Source organism: Miscanthus floridulus, chromosome 13, assembly GCF_019320115.1.
Source record: "Miscanthus floridulus cultivar M001 chromosome 13, ASM1932011v1, whole genome shotgun sequence".
Lineage (NCBI taxonomy): Eukaryota > Viridiplantae > Streptophyta > Magnoliopsida > Poales > Poaceae > Miscanthus > Miscanthus floridulus.
In genome coordinates, this window is record NC_089592.1 from 87,762,071 (window position 1) to 87,777,823 (window position 15,753).

At 49.6% G+C, this 15,753-nt stretch overlaps 2 protein-coding genes across 3 annotated transcripts; both read left to right on the forward strand.

Moving 5' to 3' along the window:
- Positions 1 to 1,110: 1,110 nt before the first annotated feature.
- On the forward strand, positions 1,111 to 2,347 carry LOC136501023 (tricin synthase 1-like). Its single transcript, XM_066496513.1, has 2 exons — positions 1,111 to 1,314; positions 1,410 to 2,347. Exons 1-2 carry the CDS (start codon positions 1,225 to 1,227, stop codon positions 2,058 to 2,060), a joined length of 741 nt encoding a protein of 246 aa, XP_066352610.1. The 5' UTR covers positions 1,111 to 1,224; the 3' UTR covers positions 2,061 to 2,347.
- Positions 2,348 to 2,876: 529 nt separating this feature from the next.
- LOC136499157 (uncharacterized) lies at positions 2,877 to 6,525 on the forward strand. 2 transcript variants are annotated; one of them, XM_066494853.1, is made up of 3 exons: positions 2,877 to 3,566; positions 3,645 to 3,713; positions 6,466 to 6,525. In XM_066494853.1, the coding sequence occupies exons 1-3, from the start codon at positions 3,329 to 3,331 to the stop codon at positions 6,468 to 6,470; spliced, it is 312 nt and encodes a 103-aa protein (XP_066350950.1). In that variant the 5' UTR covers positions 2,877 to 3,328; the 3' UTR covers positions 6,471 to 6,525. The 2 variants fall into 2 exon arrangements, with proteins under 2 accessions (XP_066350950.1, XP_066350949.1); XM_066494852.1 differs by lacking the exon at positions 6,466 to 6,525 and adding an exon at positions 3,899 to 4,017.
- The last annotated feature ends 9,228 nt before the right edge of the window (positions 6,526 to 15,753 follow it).

The following is a 15,753-nucleotide window of genomic DNA, read 5'->3' on the forward strand; positions in this document are numbered from 1 at the left end:
AAGAGCCAGAACCAACGACAAGAGAGCAACGAGCCTTTCCACCCCCATAAGCAAGTATGTGCTTAGGATAATAAGTATGTGACCTGACTAGAATCAATGTAACGGACAACCCTCAATCGACACAGGCGGGACAAACGCAACCAGAGCCTCACTCGGTTACCTAACCAAGTCCAAATCCAAATCCAAAATATGGCCCCGCCTGGTCTCTAATTATTATCCACATATATTCCATGTGATAGTAATATGATAATAGTAACAATAATACATTTTCTATCCCTCGTGAGTGACAGGCAATCACAGGACTACTTTTGATCCATCCATGCCTGTGACAGATCTGTCTATAGACTTTACACACCCACCGACGGTCGTCATCTATGTACTAAACAAAAACAAACGCTGCAGACGTGTCGTCGGCCATGGATCACCGGGTGACAGCAGACAGCAAATGAAATCGTGCCGGATCATCATCATCGATGCTATAGCTATATCATGGCCTGACCTAGTTTTTTTTTCACCTTATTATTATTATTATTCTACTACAATACAACAACCAAATGTCGTCGCGTACGCGTATGTAGCATCGGCACGTCGCAGCGCCTTCGCTGAAATGTCCGGCCACCTTTTCAATTTTTTATATCGCACAGTAACATGCGAATTGGTGAAATTATTAGTCTAATCTAATCAAGTTGTGCGGCCAACCCAACCCAGCGCGTCCATCGTTTACGGCTAGGACACGACGAGGGCGTGGGGGTGCGTGGCCATCGGATGGTGCGCCGCTCCGCTCCGCTCCGTTCCGTTCCGTCCACGGCGGACGAGCAGGCATCATCATCACGGCAGGTTCAGTCATGCAACGCGCGAATTTTTTTTTCGAAAACATAATTAATTTCATCGTGTTTGGTGGGTGGTCTCGCCGGGTCAACAGCTAATTCCCCCCTCTCCCGTCGTCAGTGGATAAGCAGCCGTCCGGGGGTTGGTGAGGGCTCCCGTCACCGTGTGAAGTCTACGGCAGTTTGCTTTGCTCTCTGCTTTAAGTAGAAAAAGATTAAGAATGGTGGCGGGAGCAATCAGGCAACACTAGTGCTGTCACTAACCCCGCTCCGCCCAGCTCATAACAGCACAGAACGCATCTCTTGGCCATTGCCAGGTCGTCGAACGAAGCTACAACCAGGAGAGAGGCAGGCAACGAGATCCCATCGTCCCATCCAACCCACTGACCCAGCATCCATGGCGCCCAGCGGCGACACCATCGCGCAGGTCCACACCGGCCTCGACAGCAGCAACAAGACGCTGCTCAAGAGCGAGGCCCTCTACAAGGTACGTACATACAGGCCCTCTACGTGCTGCATGCTTTTCGTTAAGTCATCTAGTAGACTAGTACTCATCTAGCAACGGCCAACGGTCTCGCGCAGTACGTCCTGGACACGTCGGTGCTGCCACACGAGCCGGACTGCATGCGCGAGCTCCGCCTCGTCACCGACAAGCACGAGTGGGGGTTCATGCAGTCGTCCCCCGACGAGGCCCAGCTGCTGCGGATGCTCATCAAGCTCACGGGCGCACGCAACACGCTCGAAGTCGGCGTGTTCACGGGCTACTCCCTGCTCGCCACAGCTCTCGCCCTCCCCGACGACGGCAAGGTGGTCGCGTTCGACGTGAGCCGGGAGTACTACGACATCGGCCGCCCCTTCATCGAGAAGGCCGGCGTCGCGCACAAGGTCGACTTCCGGGAGGGCCCGGCGCTGGAGGGCCTGGACGCGCTGCTCGCCGACGAGGCCAACGTCGGCGCGTTCGACTTCGCGTTCGTGGACGCCGACAAGCCCAACTACGTCAAGTACCACGAGCAGCTGCTCCGCCTGGTGCGGGTCGGCGGGAGCATCGTGTATGATAACACGCTGTGGGCGGGCACCGTGGCGTTGCCGCCGGAGACGCCGATGAATGACCTGGATCGGAGGTTCTCGGCGGCGATTCGGGACCTGAATGTGAGGCTGTCTAAGGATGAGCGCGTCGAGGTCTGCCAGCTCGCCATCGCCGACGGCATCACCATCTGCCGCCGCCTCGTCTGATGACTCTGATCCGATCCAGCCGGTCGGTTCTCCGGCCGGCCGATCGTCGTCGGAACTCAGATCCCATCCCCCCTTTTTATTGGTTGCTGCTGCATACTACTACTACCGCATGCTGTTTCGTTCCAGTGTCGTCGGCTCGGCGCTTTCAATAAGATTTGCCTTTTTTTCCCTTTCGTTTTCTTCTTCTTTCCATCCGCGATCGAGCTGCTGGGAGCGCTGTCGAGTTCGACAGATCCTGTAACTGTACTGTGTTTGTACTTGTGGAAATTAGTTGACAGTGAGTGTCCTCCGATGCCCGAATTGGCAAATTCAGAGTCACCGGGTAGGACTTGGGAGCAATAGATTGCGATGTGGCATCAGGTAGTCTCGGCGTCGCACAGCGGCACAGGAGGACGAGCAAGCAGAGCGACAAGCCAGCAGCACGGGCAAGTCGCCGTCGCAGACCGGCCGGCACTGCAGGCGGTTAGGACTTGGGAGGGACGGGACGGGACGCAACCGCAACGCAACGCAGCAATTCCGGTAGGGACACGCACACGCTACTACGTTACGTACGTGCGGCGGCGAAGCCATGATTGGCAGGCAGGCAGGCAGGCAGCCGTTTGGATCGGAGGCGTCGCGGGTGGCCACGACGGCGAACGAGCCTCGGCACGGAATCCCAACCAGGGTGGGCGCCACGGCTTGCGGGGAGATAAGCCCTTGTTTTCACCCTAATTTCTAAAAAGTTGTTACAGTACTCCCTCCATACTGGTATTAGAAGTCGTTTAGGACATGATTGTGCATATCAAGGAGTGCCAAAGAGTGATTAAATAGGGGGTATTTTTTCATGTCTGCCCCTATTAAATAGCGGTGCGGTTGCCTCCTGTACAGAAGTGATGAGTAGCCCGAGCGGCTATGCCTCTGCGTCCCGATGCAGGAGATCGTTGGTTCGACTCCTCGAACCAGGGACTATTTTTGTTGGCTCATTTTGCATGGCAGCATGGAGGGCTGGGTTCGCGCGCGCGTTTTGGCCACCCGTGGCATTTTTGGCCGTGTTTTCGCTGCTGATGCTTGCGCGCGTGACTGCTGCCGGTTTTGGTCGAATTTTTCCGTGTTTTCGCTGCTGCTGCCTTGCGCGCCGACTGCTGCCGCTTTTTTATTTCAATTTTCATCGATCAAGCGCCTGGTGCTGCTAGCCTTTGCCACTCTATAAATAGTCTTTTTCTCTCCAAACGAGCGTTCTGTTCGTCTCCTTGTGTTCCTGTTTATGCTGCTAGCTAGTTCAGCTACAAATGTCGGATTATATTCCTAGGTTCGATCTCAACTTGCTGGCATCCCAAGATGATGAAGGCAACATGTTTGATCTCAACGAGCCCGTCGACGCCGCCGTCGACGTCGTGTTTGATTTCAACGAGCCCGCCGACGCCGACGCCGACATCGACGCCGACGTCGTGCTTCATCTGGACGAGCAACTAGACGATGACGCCAACGACGTTTTAAATCTCGACGAGCCAGAAGATCACCACGGAGGTAATGCATCACTTAGTTGTATCCTTCCGTTGTTCAGATTATTTTTGGTTCTCATCATTTGTTTCATTTTTTTTACAGTACTTGATTTGAACTTACCAGTAGATGAGTTCGGTGCTGTTGATTTCGACTACATACAAAATCAAGCTGGTAACTTCTTTTCGTCACAATGTTTGTTTTTCTTCCTATAATTACAATATGCCGTGAATGCATTACCGCAACGTGCAAGCAGTTCATGAATGTGTTTCTTTTTATCTTAAAAATACAACATGCCGTGAATAAATATTGAACCATGCATGCCGTGTGAATAAGTACTGGACCATGCATGCGAGGAGGTGGGACTTGCGTTGAAGCGAAGCTGCGACGGAGCGACGACAGGGACAGGCGTGTTGGACGTGCTTCCTCCACCGGGGGAAAAGAATGAGTGCGTCTTTCGTCGTCGTCGATCGGATCGAGACATGCATACACCACACAGGATAACATAACGTTAAACATAGCGTGCCACTTACTCTGAGGATAATTTATTTATAGTAACGTACTCATGACACTATAACTATTAACTAGCTGTCTACCCTCCGGATGGTAATGCCTGCCGGGAATGGGCAAACGCCATGCCATGGTGATAGGATAGCGTGCAAGCAACCGACCGTCGAGAGGCATGCATTCCAGTCCATGGCGTCGCCGGTCTGCGCGCTGGGCACGTCGGCGGTCCAGTCCAGCCAGACACTTCAGGGCCTTGTTTAGATTGTAAGTTTTTTCGCTCTCTCTCTATCACATTAAATCTTTAGACATATGCATGAAGTATTAAATGTAGATAAAAAAATAACTAATTATACAGTTTGATTGTAAATTACGAGACGAATCTTTTGAGCCTAGTTAGACCATGATGGGACAATAATTATCAAATACAAACAAAAATGCTATAGTGCTAAATACTAATTCATAACCCCAGTCTAAACGAAAATGCTCCGTGGTCCGTGCGGACCCAACTTCCGATGCACATGCACGCAACTGACGGCGCCGCTTGTTCCGTGGACCCCCACTCGTGGCGCGGGGCTCTGATGCGATCCTGCGGCCCACTGGGCTGGACTGGCAAAGCTCGTGGTCGCGGCCGGGGCCGCTTGCCACCGCCCGCCCGTTTCGTCTCTACTGCAAGGGAGTTTTTTTTTTCTAGGTTGAGATGTGGACTAGTATTACGCCGCTTTGCGGAAAAGTCATAGCTGAAAGTACTATTCACTGATTTGTTGTAAGAGAAAAACATTATTCGTTCGTTGAAATAGTACAACTCGTAAGATAAGCGAACAAGGCCTATGTCCAAATCTGTCATGTGCACCAAGTATTTGAATCCTTTGATGTTGCATACTAGTACTACGTGTTGTTCTAAGCCTGAACATGTTGCATACGTACAGGACTTACATATGCGGCCAGATGAGGGTTGAGTTGACATATATTTTCTGGTTTTCGAGTGACCCAACGCACTACCCCCCATTGCTGTCTGCTCTCTTTTCCGCTGCGGCTGCAGCAGCTGCACTCTCACGTTGTTGTCTGCACCTTTCGTGCCAAAGGTTTTCGATACCCCGATCCGTTTTCTAAAGTCTTGTTCATACTACTGGTACTTTGATTCTACTAAGATTCTCGGAAACTTTGTAATAGGATCCTTGATCTTTTGATAGAAGCTATCAACTTTGTCCATGGAAAGAAAGTTCAGGCTACTGCGCGCTGCTGCTGCTCCTTTTAGGGGACAAAAAAGAAAGAAAGAAAGAAGCTTTAAGTTCCCGTTCAGGTTTTTGCTGAAAAACATAGTGAAAAGTGGGGATAGAGTGTCTGCTGCTTGCGACAGCTGGGCGACTTTGGCCAATTCTAGTGTGTCCCGGCGAGTTAGCCCGTGTTTAGTTGAAAAAAAAGTTCCAAAAAAGTGCTACAGTATCTATCACATCGAATCTTGCGATACATGCATAGAGCATTAAATGTAGATGAAAAAAAAACTAATTACACAGTTTGGTGGGAAATTACGAGACGAACGTTTTGAGCTTAATTAGTCAATGATTGAACACTAATTGCCAAATAAAAACGAAAGTGCTACAGTAGCCAAATTCCAACTTTCTCTTCAACTAAACAAGGGCTTAGTGTTGTTTGGAGAAGATGTTCACCAAAAAAATGGTGTGTCTGGCCGGTGTGTCAAAGAAGGTGCCAGATCATCAGCAGCATGGTTGAAGTGCAAGACAGATTTGCACGTCTCTTTTGGTCATCCCTCTTTTGTGAACGCCCCTGCCAGCGCCCGGACGTCCGATCCGAGCGCTAGCATCAGGACGTTGCACATACAGGGAGCGAACGAGCTAGCGCGTCGGACTCGTGAGGGAACGAACCAGTAGTGGTCCCGTGCCGCCCCGGACATCACCCATGCCGCCCTGGACGTCATCCGCGCCGCCGGCTGCTTCCCATGCACATCATATGTGCAATACCTGATCTACTTTTAAAACATTCAGATGCAACAGTTGCAACATACAAAAAAAAGACAGATGAAACACTTGAAATAAACGTCTGAAACACTTACGAAAACGCCTGAAAACTTTTGAAAACCATTGCAAACATATACAACATCCAGATGAAACACTTGCAAACATACGTACGGAACACCTAAAAATACTTGAAACATATGCTTACAACATGCATGTATATGCAACATCTAGATCTACTTTTGTAACATCAAGACAAAACACTTGCAACATTCGTCTGGAACAGATGAAAACATTTGGAACATACACTTAAAACATGCGTGTATAGCCATTACAACATGTGCAACATCCCGATCTACTTTTGCAACATCGATATGCAACACTTGCAACATACCTCAGAAATATCTGAAACACTTGAAACATACTATTGCAACATGTGCTTTCAGCGTAGCATCTGCTTGCTGCTTGGACGAATGGAGGCTCGTTGACGCAGAGCTCAATGCCGGCACGGAGCTCAAAGCCACGGAGTGACGCGGAGGTCACCGGTGTGGAGCTCGTCGGTGGCACGGACCTCGGCAGGGGCAGGGGCAGGGGGAGGCAGATGGAGCACGGCCACGACGACAGACGCGAGTCCGAGAGTGAGCTAGCGAGCGCCTAGCGCATCGGGCTTGCCGTGCGTGGCGCTGGCGAGGGCAGCGCGGGTGAGGACGGGGTCCTTCCCGCGAGCAGAGTGAGCGGGCCACGTGGACGGGGGCGAGTGCGGGGTCTGTCCGGATGGACACCCTATAAGGAGGGTTTCCGTTTTGTGAATGCTAGGAAAAACACGTAGCTTTTGCTCACTTTTGTGAATATATGATAGGCAGCAACACATGTAATGATATGAACACATGCACCAAACACAATGTTGGATGCTTTGGGTCCCTTACTGCTATGGACCCAAACTGTCATGGATGTAATAGGCTACCACCAAAACCTATTATGGATGCTTTGGCCACGATGTAAGATCAATGCTATGGATGCAACAGTTGGATAGCCTTATTAGCACTAAATGTATGGTTAGTTCTGCATTTGAACAAATGCATTCCATTGATTAAGTTCAAAATATTCGTTACATTCTTCCATATATACATATAAAAGGGCAGATGGTTCACCCTACAACATGTATCATATAATTCCTTACTTAAAGGTGCAGATGGTTCAGCCACTCTTAACAATTGCATACATGTTAGACACTAAACTAGTAAAAAACTACAACCAAGCATTTCATCAACACTACAATCCCCCTAACAATTTCTACCAGCATTTCCAGCTTTTTAACTCTATCTTCTTTAGCTTGTTCTGAAGAAAATGAACTTCTCAGCAAAACTGGTTGTTCAACCTCAACCTTCTTCTCCTGACCAACTGTTGTGTTGAACACTAGAATATAAAGGGAGGAACTAACTTGAAGTCAATCAAATATTTCTCGTAATCTTCTTCTTAGTGGCAAAAGGGACAACCACCGTCATCTCTCTACAACCAATTGCAACGGGGATCGAGATAACCGAGAAAGAAAATGAAACAACCGAGCTCCCAATTTAATCACAGTCGACTAGGACAGATGCAGAAGTTGCGGTCGTAGTTCTCCTTCGTCTTTGCCTTCAATGCATTCACCGTCCAGCACTTGCACTTGCTGCAGAGAACAAGAGGTAGTTCAATCCTTGCATTCCTTCGCCTTGGACCTGACACATTGTTGCCCCCATCCATTAATGACCTTGGATCAGAGGTTGGAGTCACCGCCACCAACAACCCGGAGCCGCGGCCCAGAAAAGGGTAAAGGAACGGGGGTTAGGGTTCCATCCGTCGCCGTCATGAAACTGAGCACATGCGTGGGGAGAAGAAAGGGAAGAGAAACGGGAGAGCATTTTCTCCCAAGGCCTTCGTTTAGTTGGTGAAATTTTTGGCGAAATAGTACTGTAGCACTTTTGTTGTTATTTGGCAATTAGTGTCTAATCATAGTCTAATTAGGCTTAAAAGATTCGTCTCGTGAATTTCGTCTAAACTATGTAATTAGTTTTATTTTTTATTTATATTTAATGCTTCATGCATGCGTCCAAAGATTCGATGTGACGAGGAATCTTGAAAAATTTTGGAAACTAAACACTACCCAAATAAAAAAGGTGTTAGACCTAGCTCGCCCCCCTGTGGAAGGCCGTCAGCAAGCGGGTCTAGGCTGAGTCCTTTTGGACACGTGTCACAGTTAGAGCCAAGTTCCTATATCTAGATTGATAATTTAGAAGTTTTTTTTTTGGTAGAAAAGTGGATATTTTAGAAGTTTGTTGACCTATTTGACACTCGTTACCAAGTTTGATAGCCGACAATGCATTTTCGCTCCAGTATTCTACGTGTCACCAAACAAATGGGCTTCATCCAGAAGAAGAGCCCAGATTTGCCCTCACATCTCGTCAGTCTATCCTGCGCACTTGCAATTCTGTTGGCAAATCGAAAATGGCAGAAAAAAAGAGAAATGCTAGATGACACTCGAGTGTTCCTCTCCATCTCAACACTTATTCCTCTCCCATTTATTTTTCTCTATCTCCAGCCTCTCTGTCGATAGAATATCGTCGACAGTCCACCGAGGGGTATCCTGCGATGGTAGATTGATCGGTAGAGGAGCGTGTAATCAAGAACAAGAAGGCAACAGAGACACATGAGTTATACAGGTTCAGGCCGTCAGTACGACGTAATACCTTACTCCTGTGGTCTGTTGGTTTGTATTAGCTATCGTATGATTTGCCGTGATTTTGTAGGGGGTCCCTGCCCACCTTATATAGTCCGAGGGGCAAGGTTACAAGTCGGTTAGATCTGAGAGATAACCGGAAAGTAATAACATATTACAAGAAACACGGGATCATACATATCCTATCAGATTACGTGACATCTTCCGGATATCCTTCCCATGCCTTGCGGGAGGCGCCGAGCAGAATCGTGCCCCGTAAGGCTCCTTCTCGTGGGCTGGACCGCCCCTGGAGGCGTAGCCCATGTGGCCTGCCGTGGGTATCCGGGGTCATACCCCCCACAGCTAGTCCCTGAGCGCCTTGTACCCGTTGAGCAACGCCGTCTTGAACTTTTCCGAGCAGGTGCGAACAAAAACCGAGCTGTCCAAATCATGGTCCGACCACCATAATGAATCATCGATCAGTTGTGAGCAGCTGCCGAGCAGCGAGCACCATCGCCGACCAGTGTGTTCCGAGCACGGCTTGTCATAAGGGTGTAAGGAGCTCAATTTTAGAATTGAAAATTCCCGCGCGGTAAAATGAAGTGTGCCCACTTAGAGTCCGACCACGAGGTTAAAGAAACCTTGGTTTAACTTTTAGAGGCTCGGGGTCTTTCAGAAAAAACAAACACATTTGCCGCGAGGTGAAGTGTGCCCACTTAGTCCCCGAGCCTGACAGTAGGTGACGTAGTCACGTGGTGCCAGGCTCAGAAAATATTGAACCAGCCGAGTAGGTAGCCAGTCCTCGAGCGTAGCCTCGAGATGAAAAACAAAACACATTCACCGCAAGGTGAAGTGTGCCCACTTAGTCCTCGAGCCTGACAGTAGATGACATAGTCACGTGGTGCCAGGCTCTGAAAAAAGTAATCCACCCGAGCAAGTAGCCAGTCCCCGTGTGTCAGGCGTAAATATCGGATAAATCAAACCGTGGAGAAAAAATCGGAGTAATGGCTGTGCAGCATCGGGTACTGAGCCTCATTAAATTGCGGAGAAATCGGTGAATATGAGGCGGCGATAAATGAGCGGCGTGGGCTACTGTTGCATGATAGCCCAATTTGCGGCCCATTAAACCGCTTTGGTGGAGTCGAAATAGCGCTAATGGCGAGAACGGTTTCCCAAAAACCCTCAGGCGCAATGAAAACTGGAGGAAGTGCTTTATAACCGTGCCGCCACATGCATCGCCTCCTACCTCACTCAGTCTGCCTTTCTTCCTTCCTTCGCAAACCCTACGCTCCACATTCCGCACCATCGCGAGCACTCGCCTCCAACCCAGTTCCAATCCGGAGAGAATGGCACCGAAAAAAGGAGCCACAAAGCGGAAGAAAGTGGCCACCGGAGCCAGCCGTGACGAGGAGTGGGTGCCGTCGAAGACGTCGGCGGCGGATCTCAATAAGATGGTGGCAGTGGGCGTTCTCCTAGACCGCCTCACTGCTGGATGGCGGCCAGCTAGTGGTGAGCCCTTCCCAACACCACATACTGATGAGGCTGTAGTATTTGAAGATTATTTCTGGCGAGGATTAGGGTTTCCTGTCCACCCCTTTTTGAGGGATCTTATGGAGTTTTGGGCGATTAGCCTCTGTAATCTGCATCCCAACACCATTCTACATGTGTCTATCTTTATCCATTTCTGCGAGGCGTTTCTCGGTGTTCTTCCGCACTTCAACCTCTTCAGGCACCTGTTCTGTCTGAAGAAGAAGGGAGGCAGCGGTTCCAAGGTGGTCGGCGGCATGTACCTGCAACTTAGGGATGGGATGGCCAGCAAATATATCAACGTACCGCTAAATACCTCCCTTAAAGGTTGGAATGCTAGATGGTTCTATATCAAACAAAGTCACCCAATGATTCGATGCGACGTCCACCACATCCCGATTAATCATAGTAACTGGTCGGAGAGACCCAACAATGCTGACATGGAGCAGGTAATGGAACTTCTGGACTTGATTAAGGGCGTGGAGCTTAGGGGTGAACTGGTGGCAGCTAGCTTCATAGTGCGGCGTGTCCAGCCCTACAAAGAGAGGGCCCACCTGGCATTTGACTATAAAGGTGACAACGACGGTACCCGGGAAAACACAGACCGGCTGACGAAGAAAGAAGTAATAGACCATGCCATGGACCTATTTACTTCCAATATCTCATTCAGTTGGCCAAAAGGAACGAAGACTTTCAACTGTACCAATCCCCCTCCTTAGGTAACCCTTTCACCTTGCAATTTTTAGGCATCAATTTCTGAGCAAAGGACTGACTTACTTATGTAAAGATCCATTCGCAGGATAGGGCAATATACTTTTCAAACATGCCGAGAGCGGATTGGCCGAAAGGAGTGGACATCCGACGGCCGCTACAGTCCGAAGAGGAGGAGCAGAGCACCTCGTCGGATAGTCCATCCCAAGCATCGGAGAAGATCCGCGGGAAAAGACCGACAGTAGATGAGCCGGTCCAAAAAAGGAGAAAAACTGCAAGCTCTACTGCACCAAAATCGGGCGGCGTCTCGCTTGGAGAAGACCGAACCGCACGACCATGAAGAAACGCTGTGCTGGAGTGGTCGGATGATGACGAGGACCAGGCAGCGCATCCGCCGATCACGAAAGAGCCATCTACGGATGCTGAAGCTCCCGAGCAGCAGACGGGGAGAAGCTATGTGCGGGCAACGATAGTCGTCCCAGCGGCGCAGACGACCAAAGTCCCCGAGCAGCAAGAGGGGATAACCGCAGAGCAGCACACAGAGGTAGCCTCGGGGCACCAAGCAGAGCGGCACTCTGTTGTAGAGGAGCAGGAGTCCTCCCATCAGGCGAAACAAGCAGCAGCGCCTGGGGGATCAGGCAGGCATCGCTGGTTCAAGAAATTTAATCGGAAGACCAAACCGTAAGTATATTTGCCTTGGAGTAATAATATTGTTCTTTGAATTTTCTTGATTATTGAAAAACCGATACTACGCAGGGCGACGCCGAGTCCCATACCCTCAGTAGAAAAAATGGCAACTGCCCCTATCCGGGAGTCCCCGAGTGCTCGGCCAACAGAGGACGGGCCAGCTGCCGCTGTGAGCGGTCCTGGCGATGGTGAATCATTGGCGCACGCGACAGGCGCATCGGCGACCGCGACCGAGGCTACGACTGAAAAGGTCGGTACTTTGGAAGCGGGACTGTAGCTGTTGTTGATGCACTGGAGGCTAAGGATGCAGCTCCGTCGACAGCCGAGGAGCAACCTTCACCACCCGCAGTGATGCCAGGAGTGGTCGGAGCAGCTGTCCGACCACGCAGTCCCCCAGCGGTGCCTCAATCGACAGCGAAGGAGGACGAGGTTGTGGAGATCGAGCGTGCCGCGCCCAAGCCCCATTCCGTCCGGATTCTCTGAAAATGCGGGGAGGAGGTGGTAGTTGTCGAGGAAGAAGACACCACCAGGGAGATAAAGAGGTTAAAATCCGTCGTTGCTGGTGTTATGACTCAAATCGAGGTGAGTACCGCACCTGGAACACTGATATATGTTGTTGGAAACCATGACTTATCTCTAGCATTGTTCATCCGCAGGGGATAGCTCGAACAGCCGAGCAGCGGCATCAACTGATGAAGAGGATGGAACCCCTCGCCGAGGAAAACAAGAAGCTCCGGGAGGCGTTAAATCTTTCGGAGAAGAATATTAAGAGGGCCCAGCGCGAGCGGGACCTTGCAAAGTCTAACTCACTTCACCTTGAACATCAGAAAGGGGTTCTGCCCGAACAATTAATGGCTGCATCCGAGCAGCTGCAGAAGAAGTCCGAGCAACTGGCGATTGTATCCGAGGAGCTAAAAAATATGTCCGAGCAATTGGGCAAGAAAACCGGTGAACTCAAAAATAAATCCGAGCAACTCGATCGGAAATGCCAGCAGTTCGAGGATGTATCCAAGCAGAAATCCGGTATGCCTTACTACATAATGTACTTTGCAATTGTTTGCCAATCCGCTGTTATGATAATTGTTGTGCTTGCAGAGCAAGACGCAGAACTCGACCAGCTTCGCCAGACCGTCGAGCAAATTCGACAAGAGAAAGCGAAAGAGTCGGAGCGAGCAGCCAAACTGGCCGAAGAACTAAAAGGTAGATACCCCCTGATCAGAAGTAATGTTGTAGTACTTTTATGGTATGACGAACCATTCTAATTTTTGTAGATTACCGCCATAAAACCAAGGCACAATTCGATGTGCTAGTACAGGAAGCCAAAGTCCAGAAAGACAACTTCAAAACTATATCTGCCGCAATAGCACCAGTACTCGACTGCGTCGACATTGAACCGGCACCCCGTCCTGACAGCAGGCAGCAAGGGCCAGACACCATCATTCAGAGATGCAAGGCAGCGTGGGAGAACTTCAAAAATTTCAACCGTGACGCCGTTTTGACCGTCGCTACTCATGCCCTTGCAGTGGTTCGGTCCCACTATCCGTCTATCGACATCCAGTCGATTGGTGGTGGGTTTGCAGATGGGCTGAGTGATGCGCAAACTCAGCAACTGGAGGATGATGTTGAAGATGCGGCGAAAATGCTTGTCGGCGATATAGACCTGTTTGGCGAAACAGAAACTGGTGGCGAATCTTAACGAACTGCTCGGATACTGTCGCCTGTACTGCTTACTTTATTTAGCGCTGAAGAGTCGTTTGTATTAATAACTCGACGCCGTTATGCATAATATAAGCACTGTTTGATCAGTTAGTTTTAACTAAACCTGATGCTTTAGCTAGCCCGTAATTCGCAGGGCACGTAGCCCGTGTGTATGTTGGAAAAACAAGCGTTACCATAGGACCGTAGCCTACCGCCCGATACGTAGAGCACGGAGCCCATAGCACGTGTGGTGGGTTGTTAGAGCCTTGGTTTCCTCCATAATTATCAAAGCAAAACTCATGCCGCCCAGCGGCCGATTTGAGTAACTTGCCGAGAAAAATAGTTAAAGTGACGTCCGAGCTGTTAGTCTATGCCTGAAATCTAGGCCTTGATTAGCCCATAGTCCATAACATCGAGCGCAGAGACCCTGACACGTGTAGGATTAACAAGTATGACCAAGGAAACGCAGCCGACCAACCGAAACGTAGAGCGTGGAGCCCCTTAGCGCGTGTAGGAAGTAATCGGAGACTGGGTCTTCCCCATAGAAAACAGAAAAGACAAATGTGTGTTGCTTGGCGAGCTATGTTACGAATTTTGGAGTGCAAAAAATCGCTGTCGTTTTTAGGAGGAAAAACTTATGTAATTCGGAGAAAACATAATAGGCGATTTTTGGAGTTATCGTGTTCGGCGATTTTTGGAGTAATCGTGTTCGGCGATTTTTGGAGTAATCGTGTTCGGCGATTTTTGGAGTAATCGTGTTCGGCGATTTTTGGAGTAATCGTGTTCGGCGATTTTTGGAGTTATCGTGTTCGGCGATTTGGGCGTACTTGGCGAGCGTATTGGAGTTCGTCACGGAGTGGCGTATAGCCCGATAACGGTAAGTGAAGCTTATAATGGAGGAAAATTATGGAGATCAGAACTTTATTAATATGAAAGTAAAGAATATATATCTGTGTTATTTCAGGGGTAGAAACGTATAAGGTGCTCTATGTGCCAGGAGTTGGGAACATCGAGTCCATCTAAGTCACATAAGCGATAAGACCCTGGTCGAGTAACACCTTTTATGATGTAAGGGCCCTCCCAGGGTGAAGACAGCTTGTGAAGCCCTTTGGTTTTTTGTTTCCGACGTAAGACGAGGTCGCCGATCGCGAACGAACGACCTTTGACGTTACGGTTGTAATACCTCCGCAGACCTTCGAGGTACTTGGATGTGCGAACGCAAGTAATCAAACGTTCTTCCTCAGCCCGATCAATGTCTTCTGTCCGAACAGCTGCGGCTTGTTCTTCATCATAATTTTCTACTCTGGGTACTCAGAATGCAATATCCGCTGGGAGTATGGCCTCTGAGCCGTAGATCATAAAATATGGAGATACGCCGGTACTACGACTAGCTTGAGTGCGCAGTCCTCAGACCACAGCTGGTAGTTCTTTGAGCCATCTGCCCAGATGCTTTTCTTCTTTCTGATAGAGCCTTTTTTTGAGGGCGTCGAGGATCATACCATTAGCCCGTTCTACCTGGGCGTTAGCTCTAGGATGAGCAACGGAAACGTATTTAACAGAGATGCACCGGTCTTCGCAGAAGTCCCAAAAATGATGGCCGGTAAAAGTTGTCCCGAGGTCGGTGATGATGCTGTTCGAGAGACCAAATCTATGTACGATGTCTTCAAAGAGCTCGACTGCTTTCTTAGCAGTAGCTGCGACGAGTGGTTTGTACTCAATCCACTTGGAGAACTTATCAATGGCGACGTACACATACCGGAAACCTCCTGGCGCTGGTTTGAAAGGTCCGATCATATCCAGTCCCCAGCATGAGAATGGCCAGGAAGCTGGAATGGTCTATAGTTCCTGTGCCGGTACATGTATTTGCTTGGCAAAAAACTGACAACCCTCACATCGTCGAACGAGATTTTTCGCATCGGAGATGGCCGTGGGCCAGTAAAAACCTGCTCGGAAAGCTTTGCCGACCAGTGTTCTCGAAGCCGCATGATTGCCACAGGAACCAGAGTGAATTTCGGAGAGTAGCTTCACACCGTCGTCCTGGATGATGCACTTCTGCAGTATCCCTTCCTTGGCACTTTTCCTCATCAGGCTACCGTCTACCAACACGTAATGCTTACTTCGGCGAATTAGTCGTTCGGTTTCGATTTTGTCGGCGGGTACTTCGCCGTTGGAGAGGTATTTGATGAACTGTTCCCTCCAATCGGCGACCGGCGAAGGTATCGTGAGTACCAACTGCTCGGCAGGGGGTACTTCTACAACTTCCTTATCTTCTTTAATGGATGGTGTCAAGAGGTCTTGAACGAAAACCCCTGGCGGAACCGTGGTGCGAGAAGATCCTATCTTTGATAGCTGGTCGGCTGGTTGGTTTTGATCCCGTACCACGTGGTGGTACTCGATGCCATAGAATTTCCCTTCA